This window comes from Pan paniscus, chromosome 20 (assembly GCF_029289425.2).
Source record: "Pan paniscus chromosome 20, NHGRI_mPanPan1-v2.0_pri, whole genome shotgun sequence".
Lineage (NCBI taxonomy): Eukaryota > Metazoa > Chordata > Mammalia > Primates > Hominidae > Pan > Pan paniscus.
This window is the reverse complement of record NC_073269.2, coordinates 48,415,980-48,434,044: the sequence shown is the minus strand read 5'-3', so window position 1 is coordinate 48,434,044 and position 18,065 is coordinate 48,415,980. Positions and strand designations below refer to the sequence as shown.

The 18,065-nt window shown below is 55.8% G+C and overlaps 3 protein-coding genes across 14 annotated transcripts in view; all 3 read right to left on the bottom strand.

Annotated features, from left to right (window-relative positions):
- The window catches only part of MEGF8 (multiple EGF like domains 8), a 53,339-nt gene extending 49,725 nt beyond the window's left edge, over positions 1 to 3,614 (bottom strand). For 3 of the 6 annotated variants that reach the window (XM_003811761.6, XM_034946057.3, XM_008964158.4), the window contains exon 1: positions 2,680 to 3,614. In XM_003811761.6, coding sequence (XP_003811809.4) covers positions 2,680 to 2,866 — 187 coding nt within the window. In that variant the 5' untranslated portion in view covers positions 2,867 to 3,614. The remainder of the gene's footprint in view (positions 1 to 2,679) is intronic. The other 3 variants (XM_063600305.1, XM_063600306.1, XM_055103679.2) reach the window with 3 other exon arrangements.
- Positions 1 to 18,065, bottom strand: part of LOC100976543 (CEA cell adhesion molecule 6) — a 910,921-nt gene that overhangs the window by 342,195 nt on the left and 550,661 nt on the right. The gene's annotated exons all lie outside the window — the stretch shown is intronic.
- On the bottom strand, positions 4,039 to 15,764 carry TMEM145 (transmembrane protein 145). Of its 7 annotated transcripts, none has more exons than XM_034946094.3 (15): positions 15,576 to 15,764; positions 14,726 to 14,800; positions 14,544 to 14,621; positions 14,373 to 14,459; positions 14,179 to 14,280; positions 13,995 to 14,079; positions 13,813 to 13,884; positions 13,632 to 13,700; positions 12,546 to 12,626; positions 12,367 to 12,445; positions 12,144 to 12,237; positions 11,226 to 11,398; positions 8,670 to 8,790; positions 5,315 to 5,521; positions 4,039 to 4,826 (listed from the first exon to the last, which is right to left on the bottom strand). In XM_034946094.3, the coding sequence occupies exons 1-15, from the start codon at positions 15,693 to 15,695 to the stop codon at positions 4,578 to 4,580; spliced, it is 1,692 nt and encodes a 563-aa protein (XP_034801985.1). In that variant the 5' UTR covers positions 15,696 to 15,764; the 3' UTR covers positions 4,039 to 4,577. The 7 variants fall into 7 exon arrangements, with proteins under 7 accessions (XP_034801985.1, XP_063456402.1, XP_063456403.1 ...); XM_063600332.1 differs by having other exon boundaries at positions 4,039 to 4,367; positions 14,544 to 14,651; positions 15,576 to 15,759; XM_063600333.1 differs by having other exon boundaries at positions 4,039 to 4,367; positions 15,576 to 15,759.

Here is an 18,065-nt window from a genome sequence, read left to right as displayed (position 1 = left end):
GTTTGTTCCCTTTTCCCACTCAATAAACTCCTATGCATGCTTCAGAACCCTGTTTTAGTGGCTCCTACTCTGTTATCTGCAGCACAGTCCTCTTTCCTCCCTAGGTACATCCACCCCACCCCTCCACTTCCCTTCTTAGCCCTGAGCACTGTCTCAGTGAACACACTGGGGGCTGAATATCTGTGTCCAGCCCCACCATTCCCAACCAGTCTGAGACGTTTTTTCTTTTTTTTGAGGTAGAGTCTCGCTCTGTCACCCAGGCTGGAACCACAGATGTGCGCCACCACGCAGGGCTAATTTTTGTAGTTTTAGTAGAGAGGGGGTTTCTTCATGTCGGCCAGGCTGGTCTCTAACGCCTGACGTCAGGTGATCCGCCCCACTTGGTCTCCCAAAGTGCTGGGATTACAGGCATGAGCCACCGCACCTGGCCTAACCAGTCTGGGACTCTTTAAGGCCAGAGAGTGATTTATATCCAGCACACAGACCCCTTCGCCACACACACACACACACAAACACACACACACACACACACGCACACACTTCCTATTCTGTTCTCATCCCACTAGCTTGACAGGAATGGCCCCCAAGCTGGGAACAGGTAGACATGCTATCACCGAGAAACAGGCCTTCATCCATACCCCACACAGCAGCCAGAGAGATCTCCTAAAACATAAATCAGATCATGTCCTCTCCCTGCTCAAAACCCTTCCATAGCTCCCCAGACCCCCCAGACAAAGACAAAGCTCCACAGCCTCCCAAGGGAGGCCCTGCATGATCCAGGCTCTGTCATACCTCTGGCCTTTGCCCAGGACCTCCCCTGTCTGGAGGCCAGCTTCTACATCCACTACTCTGTGAGGCCTTCCTGGGCTTCTGCAGGTACTGCCTTTCAACTTCTCTTCCACCCCTGTATTGCCCTCAGGATACAGCTCAAAATCACAGAGCCCTACACCTGCTGGCTCCTCCCACCCTGCAGCCTCTGGTTCATTCATTGTCTTGTATTCTATGTTTTTGTTTTTGTTTCAGATGGAGTCTCGCTCTGCCGCCCAGACTGGAGCGTAGTGGCACAATATTGGCTCACTGCAACCTCCAGGTTCAAGTGATTCTTGTGCCTCAGCCTCCTGAGAAGCTGGGACTACAGGCGCGCGCCATCACACCCAGCTAATTTTTGTATTTTTAGTAGAGATGGGGTTTCACCATACTGCCCAGGCTGGTCTCAAACTCCTGACTTCAGGTGATCTGCCGGCCTCGGCCTCCCAAAGTGCTGGGATTACAGGCATGAGCCACCATGCCCTGCCAGTATTCTATGTTTTAACACACTGGATTTCTAGTTCTTCAAAAGCATCACTCTCCCGCTTCCCCGCCTTTGCACAGCTATTCTTGCCTGGAATGCCCTTCTGCTCCCTCGTACAGATGCCTCTGATCTCAGCTATACCCCAGGTTAAGTCATACGTCTTCACAGAGAAAGAGCCACTGGAGCAGGGTTCTGAGGCATGCATAGGAGTTTATTGGGTGGAAAAGGAAAACAAACAGCCTCGGAGTGAGTTTGTCTCTCCCACTGACTGGGAGCCCAGAAGGGTAGGGCTGGGGCCTTTCCTCCCACTCCTGACAGATTCCTATTGGTCCTTTAAGTCTCAGCTTAGACATTTCCTCCTCCAGGAAGCCTCTCTCTGTTCTCCCCGGCCCCAGATCAGGCACTTTCTCTGGGCTCTCCCAGGCCTCTGGGGTTCCTCCATCAAAGACCACTCTTGTCTCTCACTATTAATGTGTTTGTCTCCCCAACTAGACTCCAAGACCTAAGTCACCAGGGATTGCTGGAGCTGTCTCAGTCTGGGCTATGTCCAATGGGAAACATAATGTCTGGCACATGAATGACTGAAGAAAAATGCTTTTATTGAAGTACTTCACAAATAACAACAACAATAATCCTAATGCCATTTATTGAACAGTTACTATATGCCACACATCAGGCATGTTAAATACCTGTTTTCATTTCATTCCAACAACTCTATGAGGTGAGTACTGTTGTTATCCCATTTGTGGGGGAAGGAAGCAGAACCTCAGAGAAAGAAAACCACCTGCTCAAAGTCACAAAGCTAATAAGAAGAAGCCAGGCACAGTGGCTCACACCTACAATCCCAACACTTTGGGAGGCTGAGGTGCGAGGATCGTTTGAGCCCAGGAGTTCAGGACTAGCCTGGGCGACATGGTGAGACTCTGTCTCTACACACTCAGTTACTTGGGAGGCTGAGGTGGGAGGATCACTTGAGCCCAGGAGGTCGAGGCCGCAGTAAGTAAATTGTGTTGGTACCATTGCACTCCAGCCTGGGTGACAGAGTGAGGCCCCCATCTCAAAAAAAAAAAAAAAAAAAAGTAGTAGTAGTAGAACCAAATTCAAAGCCAGATGATTGGACCCAGACCCTGAGTTCTTAACAGTTACTCAGAAGACCCGGCACTGATGCTCCTGTCTTGTAAATGTAAATCTGGGTGTAGGTGCATCTCCCCCACCAGACTTGGAGGCCTTCCAGGGCAGGGCCCAGGTTGGCTGCAACCCTGGGTGTCAGGCATTTTAGAGCAAAAGACCTGGACCAGAACCGAGCTCTGGGATTGTGGTGAGTGGATGAATGCACACATGAATGAACTACCAGCGAATTAGTGAGTGACCCACGCGGCCCCACTCACCCTCGATGAGCCACTCGCAGTTGCCATTGACGCTGTAGTTGCCCGCACCATCCGTCACGAAGCCTGGCGCCTCCCGCAGCACCTGCCGCTGCCCCTTGCAGTCCCCCGCCCGGGCCCCAGGGGACAGCGACCCCAGCACGGCCAACGCCAAAGCCAGTGCCATGGCCAGAACCTTGCCCAGGGCCATCGCCGCCTCCTGCACTGACCCTTAGAGCGGGGACGGGCCGTAAAAACCTGGAGAGGACCCTCTACCCGGGGTGAGGCCCTGCAAATGCGACCTCTATAGGCATAACATGACCTTGTAGATCGAAGACGTCCCGGAGACGCAGTCCCGGCGAAGGGAACGGCCACTGCTGACAGGCTCTGGAAGCCGAGGGCTGGGCCCTATAGAGCGATGGAAGGCCCTGTATATGGAGTCATTAGGGACGGGGCCGAACCCTAGGGACCGTGGGAGTCCCCTATTGACACGGGCCTCCATAGGGGGCCGATCCCATGAACAGTGCCCAGCATTACGGACTCAGGCTGCTGCAGGCCAAACGGACCTTATAGATGGGTGGGTCCCCAGGGGGCGAAGGGCTCTACGACCCGGCAGGAGCCTCCATAGAGGCTGCGGGCCGGGACACGCTAGGTTCGGATGGTCCAAGAGAGACTCCTCCAGCCGGGGGCGGGGCGCGAGCGGGTGCCGAGGGCGGAGCCCGTCTTCAGGGGCTCGGGCCTGGACCCCACAGACCCAATCCCTTTGCTCACGCACCCTCGCCTCCCTCCGAAGCCGGATGGGCCAGATCAGAGAGACGAGGGGACGCTTGGGCCAGAGCGGCCGCGGGAAGACCCGCTGTGGGAGGGCGAGGGGGCGGGAGCCGAGCAGCCGCTGTGGGAGGGACGGCGAAGAGGAGGCGAGAAGTTACAGAGCGGCCGGTCAGAGCGGCCCTGGGAGGACTGCGGAGCGCCCAACCCCAACCCTCCATAAAGGGAGACTTCCGGGGAAATTCCCCGCCCATTTGTTCCCAACCGCATGCGCAGCAGCGTCCTCCTGAGAGAAATACACATATGCGCAGTGCTAAGATCGTAACCCAAACTCTGGGTGCCTGTGGTTCAGCAAAGCATGGGCCACTGGAGGGCGCCTCTACCTCTGAGTGAGGAAAGGAAGGCAAAAATAAAGGAGCGGTGCAAGACCCTGCTAGATGTTTGATCATCTTCAATGTTCCCACATTCTGGGGCAACATAAAGATCAGGTTATACAGGCCCCTGCCTCCGGTTCCAAATTCCCATTTCACAGATGGACACACTGAGGTCCCGAGCCTGACATAGTTCTGGCTCAGCCCCGCCGCTGAACACCATCAAGATGCAAAAGAAGCCATGTTATAGATAAAAACGAATCCTTTTTTATTTTGGCAAGAAGGGGTAAAATGTCTTTCTGCCAGGGACCCGAGGGAAGGCCCCCGGAATGGAGATAGGGGCAGACGGAGTACGGGTCCGAGGTCACAGATCCGAGGGAGGGTTTCAGGGTCGAGACCAGCATCGCAATATCCATCCCGGGGTCGCAGAGTCCTGGAGAGTCACAGGCAGGGTCCCGGCGGTCACCACGGGTGTTCCGGAGTCCAGCGGGGTCAGAGGTCTCGAAGGGGGCCAGGGGGCCGGAGGTCACGGAACAGCGGGAGCCCAGAATCCGGCGCCGCTCGGGGCAGGGGCTGAGGGAGGGGACGGGGAGAGCGGCTCCCGCGGGACCGTTTGGCACAGAGGGGAGGGGGGCGGAACGCAGCGTACCCAACCTGGGCGCGCGGGGTGGGAAGGGTCGGGAAGGCCGGGGATGGCCGAGCTCTCGGGCCGGGATAAAGCAGGGGTCCGGAGCCCGGCCGGGGCCCGGTCATGGCCCATGGGGCAGGGGCGGGCAGGGGTGCTCAGACCGGGGGTGCAGTGCCCCTGGCCGTGTGCATGCTGAAGTATTCGGTGAAGCCGGTGTGCGGCGCTGCCGTCTGGGGCACGAGCGGCTGGTAGGGCGGCGTCGGGCCGTCCCAGCCCGAGTCGGCCGCCTTGGGGAACCGAGCGGGAAGTGGGGGGGAGGCTGCGCCCGGCTCGGCCATGGTCACCACGCGGCCCCTCGGGGCCACCGCCGCCGCCACCGCTGTCTCCTCCACCTGCTTCCCGGCCTGGGAGGGGGGTCAGGGTCAGAGGCCGTCCGGGACCCTCGGGGGGCAGATGCGGCCCCGAAGGCCCGTCCCCCTCCCCCGGAGAACCCTTCCACCCCAGGTGTGGACGCACGTTGTCAGTCAGGGAAGGACTGGGTGGCGGGGCGCCTGGGCAGCGGGGCCAGGTACTCAAAGGGCGGCGTCGGGGCGCGCGGGGCGAACTCCGGCGGCGGCCGGGGAGCTGGGGGAGAGCCGCGGAAGGCGGGCGGTGGGGGCACGGCGCAGGGAGTCTGCGGGGGTGTGCGCAACAGCGCCAGAACCCAGTCAGGCAGGGTGGGCGCGGGCGCCAGGGGACGGTCGCGGCGCGGTGTTGGGGCGCGGGGAGTGCGAAAGGCAGGAGGAGGGCTCAGGGGTCTGGGCGCTGGGGGCGGCGGCGGGGCCGGGAGCGGGGTCAGGTACTCCAGGGGCGGCGCCAGCAGCTCCTCGGGCGCTGGGGCCGCGGGGCTTACGGAGGTGGCGGGCGGGGGGATGGAGAAGAGCTCCGTGAAGTTGGGCACCGAGTCGCTGATAAACGTCACGTTCCCATAGACGTGCTGCGGGAAGGCCTTGTCAGCGGATTGGCTCCCTCCGGGTCCAGGGACTCCGGCTGAAGCGATCTGCGACGTTCGCACGTGGTACGGGAAGTTCTTGTTGGCCGCTGATGGGCGGGTCATGATCTGAGGCCAGGGCCAGGAGCAGGTGTGAGAGGCACTGTCAGGCCGGAGGCTGTCCCCATAAACTTGGGGTCCGAAGGATTCCCTTTCAGTTGATATCCACCACACTTCCCTGAAGCCATTCACACTGGATTAGGCGTCCCCTCTGGGCTCTCCAAATGCCCTGGACCCTCACCTTTTCCCTTCAACAAAACTCGGCCTGTGCTTCCTCCATCAGAGGCCTGATCACTGAGCTGTCACTGATTGGTTGGGGTCAGCGTCCTGCACTGTATGATAGCCACTGGCTGCATGTAGCTTAAATTTAATCAAAATAAAATTTAAATTTTGGTCAGTCACACTCCTCACTACACACTCACTATGCACTACCTACATTCAAGTGCTCAACAGCCACATGTGGTTAGTAGCTCCCATATTGGAAAGTGCAGGTAATAGGATATTTTCATAAATACAGAAAGTTCAATTGGACAGCAACTAATAGACTCTAAAATGTCTCAATGAGGCAGGAACCAGACTCTTCTGTTCCCTACTGAGTCCCTAGTACCTTCTAGAACCATGCCTGGCGCATATAAGCCTTCAGTAAATATTGGTGGGCCGGGCGCCATGGCTCACGCCTGTAATCCCAGCACTTGGGGAGGCCGAGGCGGGCGGATCACCTGAGGTCAGGAGTTTGAGACCAGCATGGCCAACATGGTGAAACTCCATCTCTACTAAAAATACAAAAATTAGCCAGGTGTGGTGGTGTGCCTGTAATCCCAGCTACTTGGGAGGCTAAGGCAGGAGAATTGCTTGAACCCAGGAGGCAGAGGTTGCAGTGAGCCGAGATCATGCCACTGCACTCCAACCTGGACGACAGAGGAAGATTCCATCTCAAAAAAAAAAAAAAATTAAAATAAATAAATAAATAAATAAATATTGGTGGAATGTAGGGATGTCTGGTACCAGTTAGTCTGATAGGCTGTGAAGGCAGGGACTGGGTGTGACTCCACCGCCATATCCCGGAAACCTAACACAGCTCTTCTAAGGTTGTGCTGAAAAAAATGAACAAGGAGCTGAAAGCAATGAGCATTGAGATACCCAGGTGGAGCTGTGCTGAGCTAACGTGAGCATCCTTAGGAAGGAAGCTGGCTGAGATACAGCAGGAAGGGCGCTGTGCTTGCCGTTCTGAGCCTGCATCCCGCCTCTGGGATCTGTAGCTCACTGAGTATGGGATCTGGGGCATGTTGATTAAACTCCCTGAGCCTCGCTGTGGGGAAAAGGGACTGTAGCGCCTACTTGGAAAGATGAGAGGGTGGAAATGAAAACCACTGGTGCAGAGCCCAGCACATGATGGGTTCTCAGCATTTCTCCTCTTTCTGTCCCTTTCTGACTTCCTGCAGAGCTTCAGGATAGACCAGCCTGGGAAGGTGAGCGAGTCTGTACCTATGTCAGCCTCTGAGGCAAAGGATGGGGACCTGTCCCCTCCCTCGGTGACTGGGCCCACTCCCTACACGGGGTACGTTGTAGATCCCTGGAGTCAGAAGCTGGGACACTGGGTCATGCCTGTTGCCCTTTCTGGTTCCCCTTCATTTCAGACCTTGTGGTCTGCTGGAGAAGGATAGGGTTCAAAGTATTTGCCTGCCGCCAAAGGCCACGGAGCCCTGGCACGTCACTTCTCCTCTCTGGGCCTTAGCTTCCCCGCTCTGTGTAGTGGGAACAATGTCAATTATCCACCCTCTCCTGGAGCTGCTCTGACAATTAAACAAGAGGGCAGGAGTAAATGCATATGGATGTTCCTAGAATGAAACAGACTGGTTCAAGACAGGTGCCCAGTGAACAATTGATGAATAAATTAATGAATATTAGAACTGTCACCAAGAATGTCAGATAGGATGTGAACCAGGGCAAAGAATAGACGTGGTGGGGGCCAGGCGCAGTGGCTCACGCCTGTAATCCCAGCACTTTGGGAGGCCGAGGCAGGCGGATCATGAGGTCAGGAGATCGAGACCATCCTGGCCAACATGGTGAAACCCCGTCTCTACTAAAAATACAAAAAAAATTTGCTAGGCGTGGTGGTGGGCGCCTGTAGTCCCAGCTACTAGGGAGGCTGAGGCAGGGGAATGGCATGAACTTGGGAGGCAGAAGTTGCAGTGAGCCGAGATCGCACCTCTGCACTCCAGCCTGGGCAACAGAGCAAGACTCCATGTCAAAAAAAAAAAAAAAAAAAACACTTAGCCGGGCATGGTGGCATGCTCCTGTAGTCCCAGCTACTCCGGAGGCTGAGGCAGGAGAACCTGGGAGGTGGAGGTTGCAGTGAGCCAAGATCGCGCCACTGCACTCCAGCCTAGTGACAGAGTGAGATTCCGTCTCAAAAAAAAAAAAAAGATGTGGTGCTGTACCCTCCTGATGCCGACCCAGGAGCCCAAAAGCTTCACTCTGTGCCACCCCAGATGCTTCTTCCTGAACAGTGGCCTGTGATGGCAGAATTTGGGCAGGGGCAGGGGGAGAGTGGAGAGATCAAGGAGGGTGGGGAAGGCAGTGGGGATACAGAAGAGAAATGGAAGAATCTGGGGACACAGGGTCAGGAATGGAAATGGGAAGGGAGGGCAAAGAGAGAGGATGGGGGTTGAGGAAAGAAGCCAGGACACAAAGTGGGAGAGGGGAACAGAAGAAAATGGGCATGGGCCCGGCGAGGTGGCCCATGCCTATAATCCCAGCACTTTGGGAGGCTGAGACGGGTGGATCATCTGAGGTCAGGAGTTTGAGACCAGCCTGACCAACATGGTGAAACCCCGCCTTTACTAAAAATACAAAAAATTAGCTGCATGTGGTGGTGGGCACCTGTAATCCCAGCTACTCGGGAGGCTGAGGCAGAAGAATCACTTGAACCCGGGAGGCGGAGTTTGCAGGGAGCCGAGATCAAGCCATTGCACTCCAGCCTGGGAGACAGAGTGAGACTCTGTCTCGAAAAAAAAAAAAGAGAAGAAAATGGACTCTGAGGAGCACAATAGAGGAGACTGCAGGAACCAAGCAGGCTCTCAATAAAGGGAGAATGACTAAAAGGAAAATGGATCAAGACCTCGGAACAGGAGGTCCAGCAGATCAGGAGTAGGAGCCTCACACATCTTCTGCCCTCGGGTCCTCCCCTCCGCCCCCCACAGATGCCCATCCTCACCAGAAACACGCCATGGGCGTACAAGTGGATCCCCAGCTGGATGCCATTGACAATCTTCTCCCGGGCCCACTTGGGGATGCCGAAATTGGCAATCAGGGCCATGACAGGAACCGCAAAGAACCTGAAGGGGAAGTATTGGGTCAGTGAAGACACTGCTCCTGTCCTCCACCCCACCCTATAGCCCCACCTCGCCTGCCATGTACACACGCAGACCCCAGGCAGGTCCCAAACTGGAGGGAAGCCAGTGTAACCTTCAGAAGCCAGAGACTGAAATGGGGCAGGACTGGACAGGGAAATTCTGAGGGGCAAGAACGAGGTTCAATTTAACTCAGTTCCACACCACCCCAAATCCTGGCATCTGATAAGAAATCAATAGACAGGCCGGGCACGGTGGCTCACGCCTATAATCCCAGCACTTTGGGAGGCCAAGGCAGGCAGATCACCTGAGGTTGGGAGTTCGAGACCAGCCTGACCAACATGGTGAAACCCCGTCTCTATTAAAAATACAAAATTAGCTGGGTGTGGTAGCATGCACCTGTAATCCCAGCTATTTGGAAGGCTGAAGCAGGGGAATCACGTGAACCTGGGAGGCGGAGGCTGCAGTGAGCGGAGATTGTACCACTGCACTCCAGCCTGGGCAACAAGACCGAAACTCCATCTCAAAAAAAAAAAAAAAAGAAGAAATCAGGCCGGGCACAGTGGCTTATGCCTGTAATCCCACTACTTTGGGAGGCCAAGGCAGGTGGATCACCTGAGGTCAGGAGTTCCAGACCAGCCTGGCCAATATGGTGGAAACCACATCTCTACTAAAAATACATAAATTAGCGGGGTGTGGTGGCATGCGCCTGTAGTCCCAGCTACTCGGGAGGCTGAGGCAGAAGAATCACTTGAACTTAGGAGGCGGAGGTTGCAGTGAGCTGAGATCGTGCCACTGCACTCCAGCCTGGGCGACAGAGCAAGACTCCGTCTCAAAAACAAAAAACAAACAAACAAAAAACCAATAGATATTTGACGAATGAATGAACAAATGATAATAAGAAGTAAGGACTTATTGCATGCCAGGCCTGTTTCTAAGCATTTGATGTATATAAACTCATTTAACTCTCACAGTGACTCTATGAAGCAGATAAAATTTCCATCCCCATTAAAAGGTGAGGAAACTGAGGCAGAGAGAAGTTAATGGGCTCGTCTGAGGTCACATCATCTATAAGCTTTAGAGCTGAGATCTGAACCCGGACAGTCTGGCTCAGAATCTGCCAACCTTATTGCTATGTTATGGTGAACGATAATAATTACAATAGTTTTGGGTGTTTTTTTGTTTTGTTTGTTGTTGTTGTTTTTTGTTTGTTTTTGAGATGGAGTCTCACTCTGTTGCCCAGGCTAGAGTACAGGGGCACGATCTCAACTCACTGCAACCTCAGTCTCCCAGGTTCAAGCTATTCTCCTGCTTCAGCTTCCCGAGTAACTGGCAGTACAGGTGTGCACCACCATGCCTGGCTAATTTTTTTGTATTTTTAGTAAAGACGGGGTTTTACCATGTTGGCCAGGCTGGTCTTGAACTCCTGACCTCAAATGATCCACCCACCTTGGCCTCCCAAAGTGCTGGGGGTACAGGCATGAGCCACCGCACCCAGTCTACAATAGTTTTTTACTGAACATTTACTATGTGCCAGACACTCGGCCCTCATATAGTGGCCTATGCTTGCTCAAGATATCCCTTTGAGGAGATCCTGTTTTTTTTTTTTTTTTGAAGATGAAGTCTTGCTCTGTTGCCCAGGTTGGAATGCAATGATGTGATCTCGGCTCACTGCAACCTCTGCCTCCCGGGTTCAAGCAATTCTCCTGCCTCAGCCTCCTGAGTAGCTGGGATTACAGGTGCCCACCAGCATGCCCAGCTAATTTTTTTATTTTTTGGTAGAGATGGGGTTTCACCATGTTGATCAGGCTGGTCTCGAACTCCTGACCTCAGGTGATCCACCCGCCTTGGCCTCCCAAAGTGATGGGATTACAAGTGTGAGCCACCACACCCGGCCTGAGGAGATCCTGTTTGTTTGTTTTTTTTTTTTTTTTGAGATGGAGTCTTGCTCTGTGGCCCAGGCTGGAGTGCAGTGGTGCGATCTTGGTTCACTGCAAGCTCCGCCTCCTGGGTTCACGCCATTTTCCTGCCTCAGCCTCTCCAGCAGCTGGGACTAGAGGTGCACGCTGCCATGGCTGGCTAATTTTTTTGTATTTTTAGTAGAGACGGGGTTTCACCATGTTAGCCAGGATGGTCTGAATCTCCTGACCTTGTGATACGCCCACCTCGGCCTCCCAAAGGGCTGGGATTACAGGCGTGAGCCACCACGCCTGGCGAGATCCTGTTGTTTTATGGGTAAACCTGATGCACTTCTTGTGAAAGTAATTTTTCACAAAGTGAGTAAGTGGCAGATTCTGGGCGACAGCTGCCTGAGTGAAAAGTCCATCTCCCTCACTATGGAGGGTCTGAGATGGGGGGCAACCACTTCTGGGGAGCCCCGAGAGGGAGGCAGGGACAGGCTGGGGCCCACCAATTCTCACCAGAGGGTATAGGCAGCAAAGAAGGGCACATAAAAAGGCTGCTTCTCGGGAAAGTGTCGCAGTGAGACAAGCACAGCATAGCAGAACCACACGTAGGCCGCCACCTGCAGTCCAATGAGCCCGTAGCCGGCCGGCGACTCATACGTGTACAGTACCTGGCCTGGGTCAAAGAACTAGACCCGCAGGAGAGGGTCCATCACAGCCTGGCCTCCTCCCCTCTATTAGGGTCCCCGGACCCCACCCCTGGGCACTTGGGAACAGAGGTACTCGGTCAGAACACAAGCAACAGGAGAGCCAGGCACGGAGACAGAAGCATATTGAGGTAGAGAGAGAGGGTGAAAAAGACAGGAAGAGAATAAATCAGTTACTGTTTGCTCAACACAGGGCTAAACCCCTCCCATGTGTGAGTTTTTCCATCAGCATCTACTCAACGAGGTAGGTCTTATTACTGCTCCATCTCACAGAAGAGGAAACTAAGGCTAAGAGAGAAGCCCTTTGGCCAAAGCCATACAGACGATAGAAAGCCTTAGAGGGGCTCCATGGGGTAGGTAAGATCCTCCCAATTTTCCAAGAAGAAAATGGGCCCAGAGACAGGGGTCGTCACCCAAGGTCAGGCAGCTAGGAAGTGGGAGAGCTGGTGTGGAATCCAGGTCTGTGTGACTCCTGAACTCTTAGTCACGATATTGAGCACAAATGTGACAGACAGTGAGAGACAGAGGGAGGAGAAAGAAAGCTGCTGCGGGATGGTGAAGAGAGGAGGAATCACTTAGACAGATGGGAAAGCAGAAAATCAAAGAGTGGGAGAGAGAGCGAGCCAGCAGGAGCAGGATGTGGGCAAGGGCGAGCAGACAGGTCAAGGGGGAGGCGGCGCCAAAAGCAGGGGAAGGCAGGGCCCGGCCAGGGGCCAGTCGGACTCACTTCCGCCTCATAGATAAGCAGCACCACGTGGGTAAGCGTGTACAGGGTCATGTAGACAGACAACTTCACGGAGCCCGCGTGGCTGATGCGGCCCCTGGCAGCAGGCCATGAGGGGAGACAGCAGGGTAGGGGCCGTCAGGGAGGAGGATGCACCCAGCCCCCCAACCCTGCCCCTGCCCTGCTCCCCCACCAGCCGCCCCACGAGCACGCCCTGCCCGGGCACCGTGTCACCGTGAATCCCTTCCCCAGGAGGATAAGCATCAGCAGGAAGATGAGGAAGCTGGAGGAGAAGAGCAGCTTGGCTGGGAGAAGGGAGGAGGGGGCGGCTCAGAGCCAGGCTCAGACCTGATGCCCAACCTGAGCCCTGGGCTCCACCCTCTCCCCACCCGGCTTCATTCTCACCCAAGATCTTCACATTCTCGTTGCCAATGCCATCGGTGGCATATTGACCCCAGTAGATGCAGAAAAATAGGAGGCTCAGGACTAGGGGGAGGATGGGCAGATAAGAAAGGATAGAAAGCAGCTCTGGGGCATCACTGTTCTCTAGCACTACCATCCAGGCAGTCTGAATCCCGCCTCCTCCCTCAGGACTCCAGACCTTCTACCCCGACTCACCTGCTAGGAGAATCTGGAGTCCAGCCCCCAACCCTGCTCCCCAAGGACCCAGGGGTCCAGGCCCCCACCCCCTACCCCCTCAGACCCAGGGGTCCAGGCCCTCACCCCCTCCCCCCTCAGACCCAGGGGTCCAGGCCCCCACCCCCGCCTCCTTCAGACCCAGGGGCTCAGGCCCCCAGGCCCTCCTCCTCCAGGACCCAGGGGTCCAGACCCCCAGCTCCTCCTCCCTCAGACCCAGGAGTCCAGGCTCCCAGCCCCTCCTCCCCCAGACTCAGGAGTTCAGGCCTTTATTGTTTTGTTTTGTTTTGTTTTTTGAGACAGAGTCTCTCTCTGTCACCCAGGTTGGAATGCAGTGGCGTGATCTCGGCTCACTGCAATCTCCACCTCCCGGGTTCAAGCAATTCTCCTGCCTCAGCCTCCTGAGTAGCTGGGATTACACGCACACGCCACCATGTCCAGCTAATTTTTGTATTTTTAGTGGAGACAGGGTTTCACCATGTTGGTCAGGCTGGTCTTGAACTCCTGGCCTCGTGATCCGCCCACCTTGGCCTCCCCAAGTGCTAGGATTACAGGTGTGAGCCACCGTGTCCAGCCTAGTTCAGGCCTTTATACTCCCTCAAGGACCCAGGGGTGTCAGGTCCCACCCCCTCCTCCCCCAGGAACCAGGGGTCCAGGTCCCCAGCCCATCCTCCCCCAGGACCCAGGAGTCGAAGCCCCCAGGCCCTTCTCCCTTGGACCCAGGAGTCCAGGCCCCCAGCCCCTCCTCCCCCAGGACCCAGGAGTCCAGGCCCCCAGGCATTCCTCTTAGGCCCAGGTGTCTGGCCCCAAGTGCCTTCTCTTTCAGAACCCAAAAGTTGGGACACGGAACCTCACCCTCTACTCCTGCTGCGGCCATGAACATTTTATAAGTTGTGTGGAGCAACTGACGACCTTTCAGTAAATCTAGGAAGCAAGGTAGGGAAAGGCTGTCCACAGGCAGAAAGGGAGAGCAGCTCACCTCCCCCAACCCTGCTCCCTCCTATTTCTTCCCCCACACCCCATGTGCCAGACTCACATCCAAAGTAACAAGAGAGGAAGAAGATGAGGATGAAGATGAGGAGGAAGGTCACATCTGTCTCCAGGATCCCTGCCGATTTGGTAGGAGGAGTAAGGTTCATTCAGGTGGATGTCCCCTCAGTGGGCACCCAGCTCTGGTGTCCCACAGAGAGCCTGCTTTCTAGGTCCCCACGTGCTCACCAAACTCATCAGCGGAGAAGTGTCGTGTCCAGAAGGACTTGCCATTGGTGAGGACCATCTCATACTCCAGCTGCAATCCATCACCCTGTGGGGGGTAGGGAGGCCTAAGGGGGGCCCTGGGCAAGTTGGGGGTTGGCAGAAAAGCAAAGAGAAGGTGGTCCAGGTGGCCACCCCAGCCCCTTACCCCACACTTGCTGAGCGCAATATACCACCACCGTTCACGCACTGAGCGGAAGCTGCGGCCACTGGAGCAGCTCAGGTAGTGGGTTCCCTCCTCTGATACCACCTAGGGACAAATGAGAAGGCTGAAGCCTGTCCTTGATGCCCCGAAGGCCTCATCCTTCAGCACCTGCCCACTCCCCCAGGCTGAGCCTGCACCTGACAGCCGGACCAGGCATACTGGGTGGTGAGGTTGATGACCTGGTTGTTCTCCGGCCGGATCACTGACTCCTTGGCCAGGCAGTCCTGGGGAAGGCAGGGACAGGGTCACTCCCCCGGCCAGCAACGACCTTCTCCCCTCTCCCCCTATGCCCTCTTCACAGCCCTCACCTTGTCCCCTGCCTTGTACACGGCTGGCCACTGGGATGGGTCGTCAAAATAGAGGAGGATATTCTGACAGCACTTGGCCTGCAGACCAGAGATGTTGGGGACCGGGAGCTGGGGCAGCCTGTGCCTTTGGAGGCCAAGGGAAGTACCCAGCCTCAGCATGGCGAGTGCTGGGGGAGACTCACCTCAGGGTAGCGGAAACGGAAGTCCAGTCGGCCGTAATCCGAGAGGAAACAAAATCTTGTCAGGAACACCCAGTCCTGAAAAAGGGGCCCAGTCTGACCCTCCGCTGAGTCCTTCAAGAACTCTTTACTCCATAGACCCCCAACTTTTCTTCCCTACCCCCCAGGTACCTGGCTTCCCAAGTACTAGAAGGAGACCAGGTCACCTCCAAACTCCTTCCCTGATCCCGTCACTGTGGGTCCAGGATTCCTGCCGCCCTGATTTTCTCCCTCCATTGCCCCCCCAAGTTTCCTCCCCTCCATTCAAACACTCCTCCCTGCATTTCCCGGGATCTTTCTGGGGAGAAAGACCTTAGGGGCCAGATGCTCATCCTGGCCACCTCATGTCCTGGCCAATATCTAACCCCGTTCCCCCAATATCCACACTCCCCTGCACCCCACCCCGTGCTCCCAAAGACCATCCCGCGCGGGGGAATCTTCCAAACGGCCCCCTCCCGGTCCTGAGCGGGAGTGTGGCGGCGAGCTCGGGGCTCTCTGCTGAGTGAAAAGTGCTGTCCCTTCAGCACCACCTCTGCACCACCCTTCCCAAACTCTGACTCTCCCAACCCGCTCCCCCTCCCCGCTCAGCTCTGACCTCAACGTCCCTCCTACAACCCCCAGGTCTGGCCGCGACCCTACGGCTCCCCTTAGCCTCGACTCTGGCCCAGTCCCCCATCGCCCTCGGCCCCACTCCCCCGAGGCTCCCGGAGTCCGCCAGGAGGGGCGGCAGGGGGCGGGGCGGTACCCGCTCCCCTCGCCTCCCTTGCGTCCCCCGGGGGCCGGCGGGCGGCAGAGGAGGGCTCGGCATGCTCACCTCCTTGGAACTGAGGTTGCCCCGCACGTACTTGGCCCGGGCGCGGGGGGGCAGTGACAGCAGCAGGAGCAGCAGCGGCGGCAGCAGGCGGCGCAGCGCGGGCGCGCGCAGGGGCTCCATTCCGCCCGCTCCGGCCCCGGCTCCGCTCCGGCTCCCGCACGGGCCCGGCGATGGAGGCGAGAGCGCGCGGGCTGGCCAGCGCGCGCCCCCGATTAAAGGGGCCGCCGGGCGCCGCGTTCCCTGCCCCCTCCTCCAAGAGGGCCCAACCTGACTCCTATCTTCTCCGCGAGGGAGGGGGACGTTCATCCTCTGTCACCCCGCCCCAGCCCTCCCCTCCTGGAGTCCCGTAGATACCTATGGTTTCCTGTGTCCTAAACTGAACTCACGTCTTCCAAAGCCATGCCTCCTCCAGACTGCCTTCTCCGGATCCCCAGACCCATGCTCTGTCCTGGCCTCCCCTCAATGTAGTCCCCAAACTAATTTTTTTTTTTGAGACAGAGTCTTGCTTTGTCACCCAGGCTGGAGTGCAGTGGCGCGACCTCGGCTCACTGCAACCTCCACCTCCCAGGTTCAAGCGATTCTCCTGCCTCAGCCTCCTGAGTAGCGGGGATTACAGGCGCCCACCACCACGCCCGGATGATTTTTTCGTATTTTTAGTAGAGACAGGGTTTCACCATGTTGGCCAGGCTGGTTTCGAACTTCTAACCTAAAGTGATCTGCTCACCTCGGCCTCCCAGAGTGCTAGGACTACAGGCGTGAGCCACTGCGCCTGGCCAACAAGTCTTTGATTGCCCATCACCACCTCTATTGCAGCCATCCCCAGCTGTGTCCATCCTGGAGTTGCCAGCGTTCTAGATCTGATGCACCCTGCAAAGTGCCCATGGAGGCACAGAGAGGGGAAGCCACTTGTTACACCGGAGGCTTCAGTATAACCACCGTACCCCTCTGCCTGACCATGACCTGTCACTGCTTACCATGCTGTGAAGCTGGGTTGCTGTGAGAGACAGAGGTGGTAGTGTGAGATAGCCAAAAGCATGTTTCAGATCCAAGTTGAAATAACTTGCTTGGGTTCATTCAAATCCCAGCCTGACCCCTACTTTGTCACTTGTCCACCATAAGACCTGGGCCAAGTCATTCAGCCCTATGATCTCCTAGCCCAGTCCCCTCTATGCAGATATCAACCCTATGGTTTCCCAGTGGACAACAGCAAGCCCTAGAAAGGCTTTTCCAGAGTAGAAGCCATGCCCTTCACCTTGATTTTCCTGATCAGATTCCAACAAACATTTCTAGCTTCATCCTTCTCCACTGCAGAAAACGGGGGCTGCTCAAAATACCATTTTTTACAAATTTTCTAAGCCAAGGGGCCAAGCTGGAAATATAAGTGAAACATTTTTAATGGAGAGCGTGGATCCCACAAAGAGGGGGCCTCTGCTACTTGGCCAGTTGTTGCCAGGAAGGATTGTAGTTCTGCTGCCAGATCCTTTTTTATTTTTTCTTTCTTTCTGAAAGAAGCCAGAAATGCAATTAAAAAAAAAAAAAAAGCAAACTGCCTGGTTTGTAACAGTAGGCAATTGATTCCAACATTTAAAACATATCGTGGGTGAAATTTAAAAAAGCCTGTGGGCCAGATTCAGCCCTGATCTGTCACTCCTGCCCTGAGCCTGCACATACACTGTTCCCTGTGTTCACAGACCAGGAGGCGCTCAAGGGCAGGCCCAGATGTGGCTTACTCTAGGTCCCAGCATGGCCTAGGGATTTGCTGAGTGAAAATGGCCCTGTACCTGCTATGCAGCCTCCTCCAGGACTTGCATATGCTGTTCCCCTTGCCTGAAATGTTCTTTTCCTCAAGTACCAAGTTTCCACCACCCTTGAAAAATAGAGGGTTCGCAGGGCACGGTGGCTCATGCCTGTAATTGCAGCTCTTTGGGAGGCCAAGGTAGGAGGATCACTTGAGACCAGGAGTTCGAGACCAGCCTGGCCAACATGGCGAAACCCCATCTCTGCTTAAAATACAAAAATTAGCCGTGTATGGTGGTGCACACCTGTAATCTCAGCTCCTCGGGAGGCTGAGGCAGGAGAATCGCTTGAACCTGGGTGGCGGAGGTTGCAGTGAGCCAAGATTGTGCCATTGCACTCTAGCCTGGGCAAGAAAACAAGACTCTGTCTCCAAAAAAAGAAAGAAAGAAAGAAAGAAGGAAAGAAGGAAAGAAAGAAAGAAAGGAAGGAAGGAAGGAAGGAAGGAAGGAAGGAAGGAAGGAAGGAAAAAGAAAGAAAGAAAGAAAGAGAGAGAGAGAGAAAGAAAGAAAGAAAAACACAGCTCTTCTACGAAGAATTCCCTCCTCACTAGGGCAGCCATCACTCCCTCCTTGGACTGCCCCAGCCCCTGCACCTCTCTTGCTCTCCTAGACACAACCACTGGAGCTGGGGTTGTGTGTGCCGACCACAAAACTGGGAGCCTCATGAGGACAAGGCCTTTGTCTCACTCACTCT

Excerpts from the sequence above, each read along its gene's own strand:
- TMEM145 (XM_034946093.3), bottom strand. The coding sequence starts at position 15,695 with ATGGAGCCCCTGCGCGCGCCCGCGCTGCGCCGCCTGCTGCCGCCGCTG. Across the intron at positions 14,281-14,372 it reads ATGCCTGGTCCGGCTGTCAG|GTGGTATCAGAGGAGGGAAC; the intron begins GTGCAGGCTCAG and ends ATTTGTCCCTAG. Across the intron at positions 5,522-8,669 it reads ACGCCCATGGCGTGTTTCTG|ATCATGACCCGCCCATCAGC; the intron begins GTGAGGATGGGC and ends CCCTGGCCTCAG.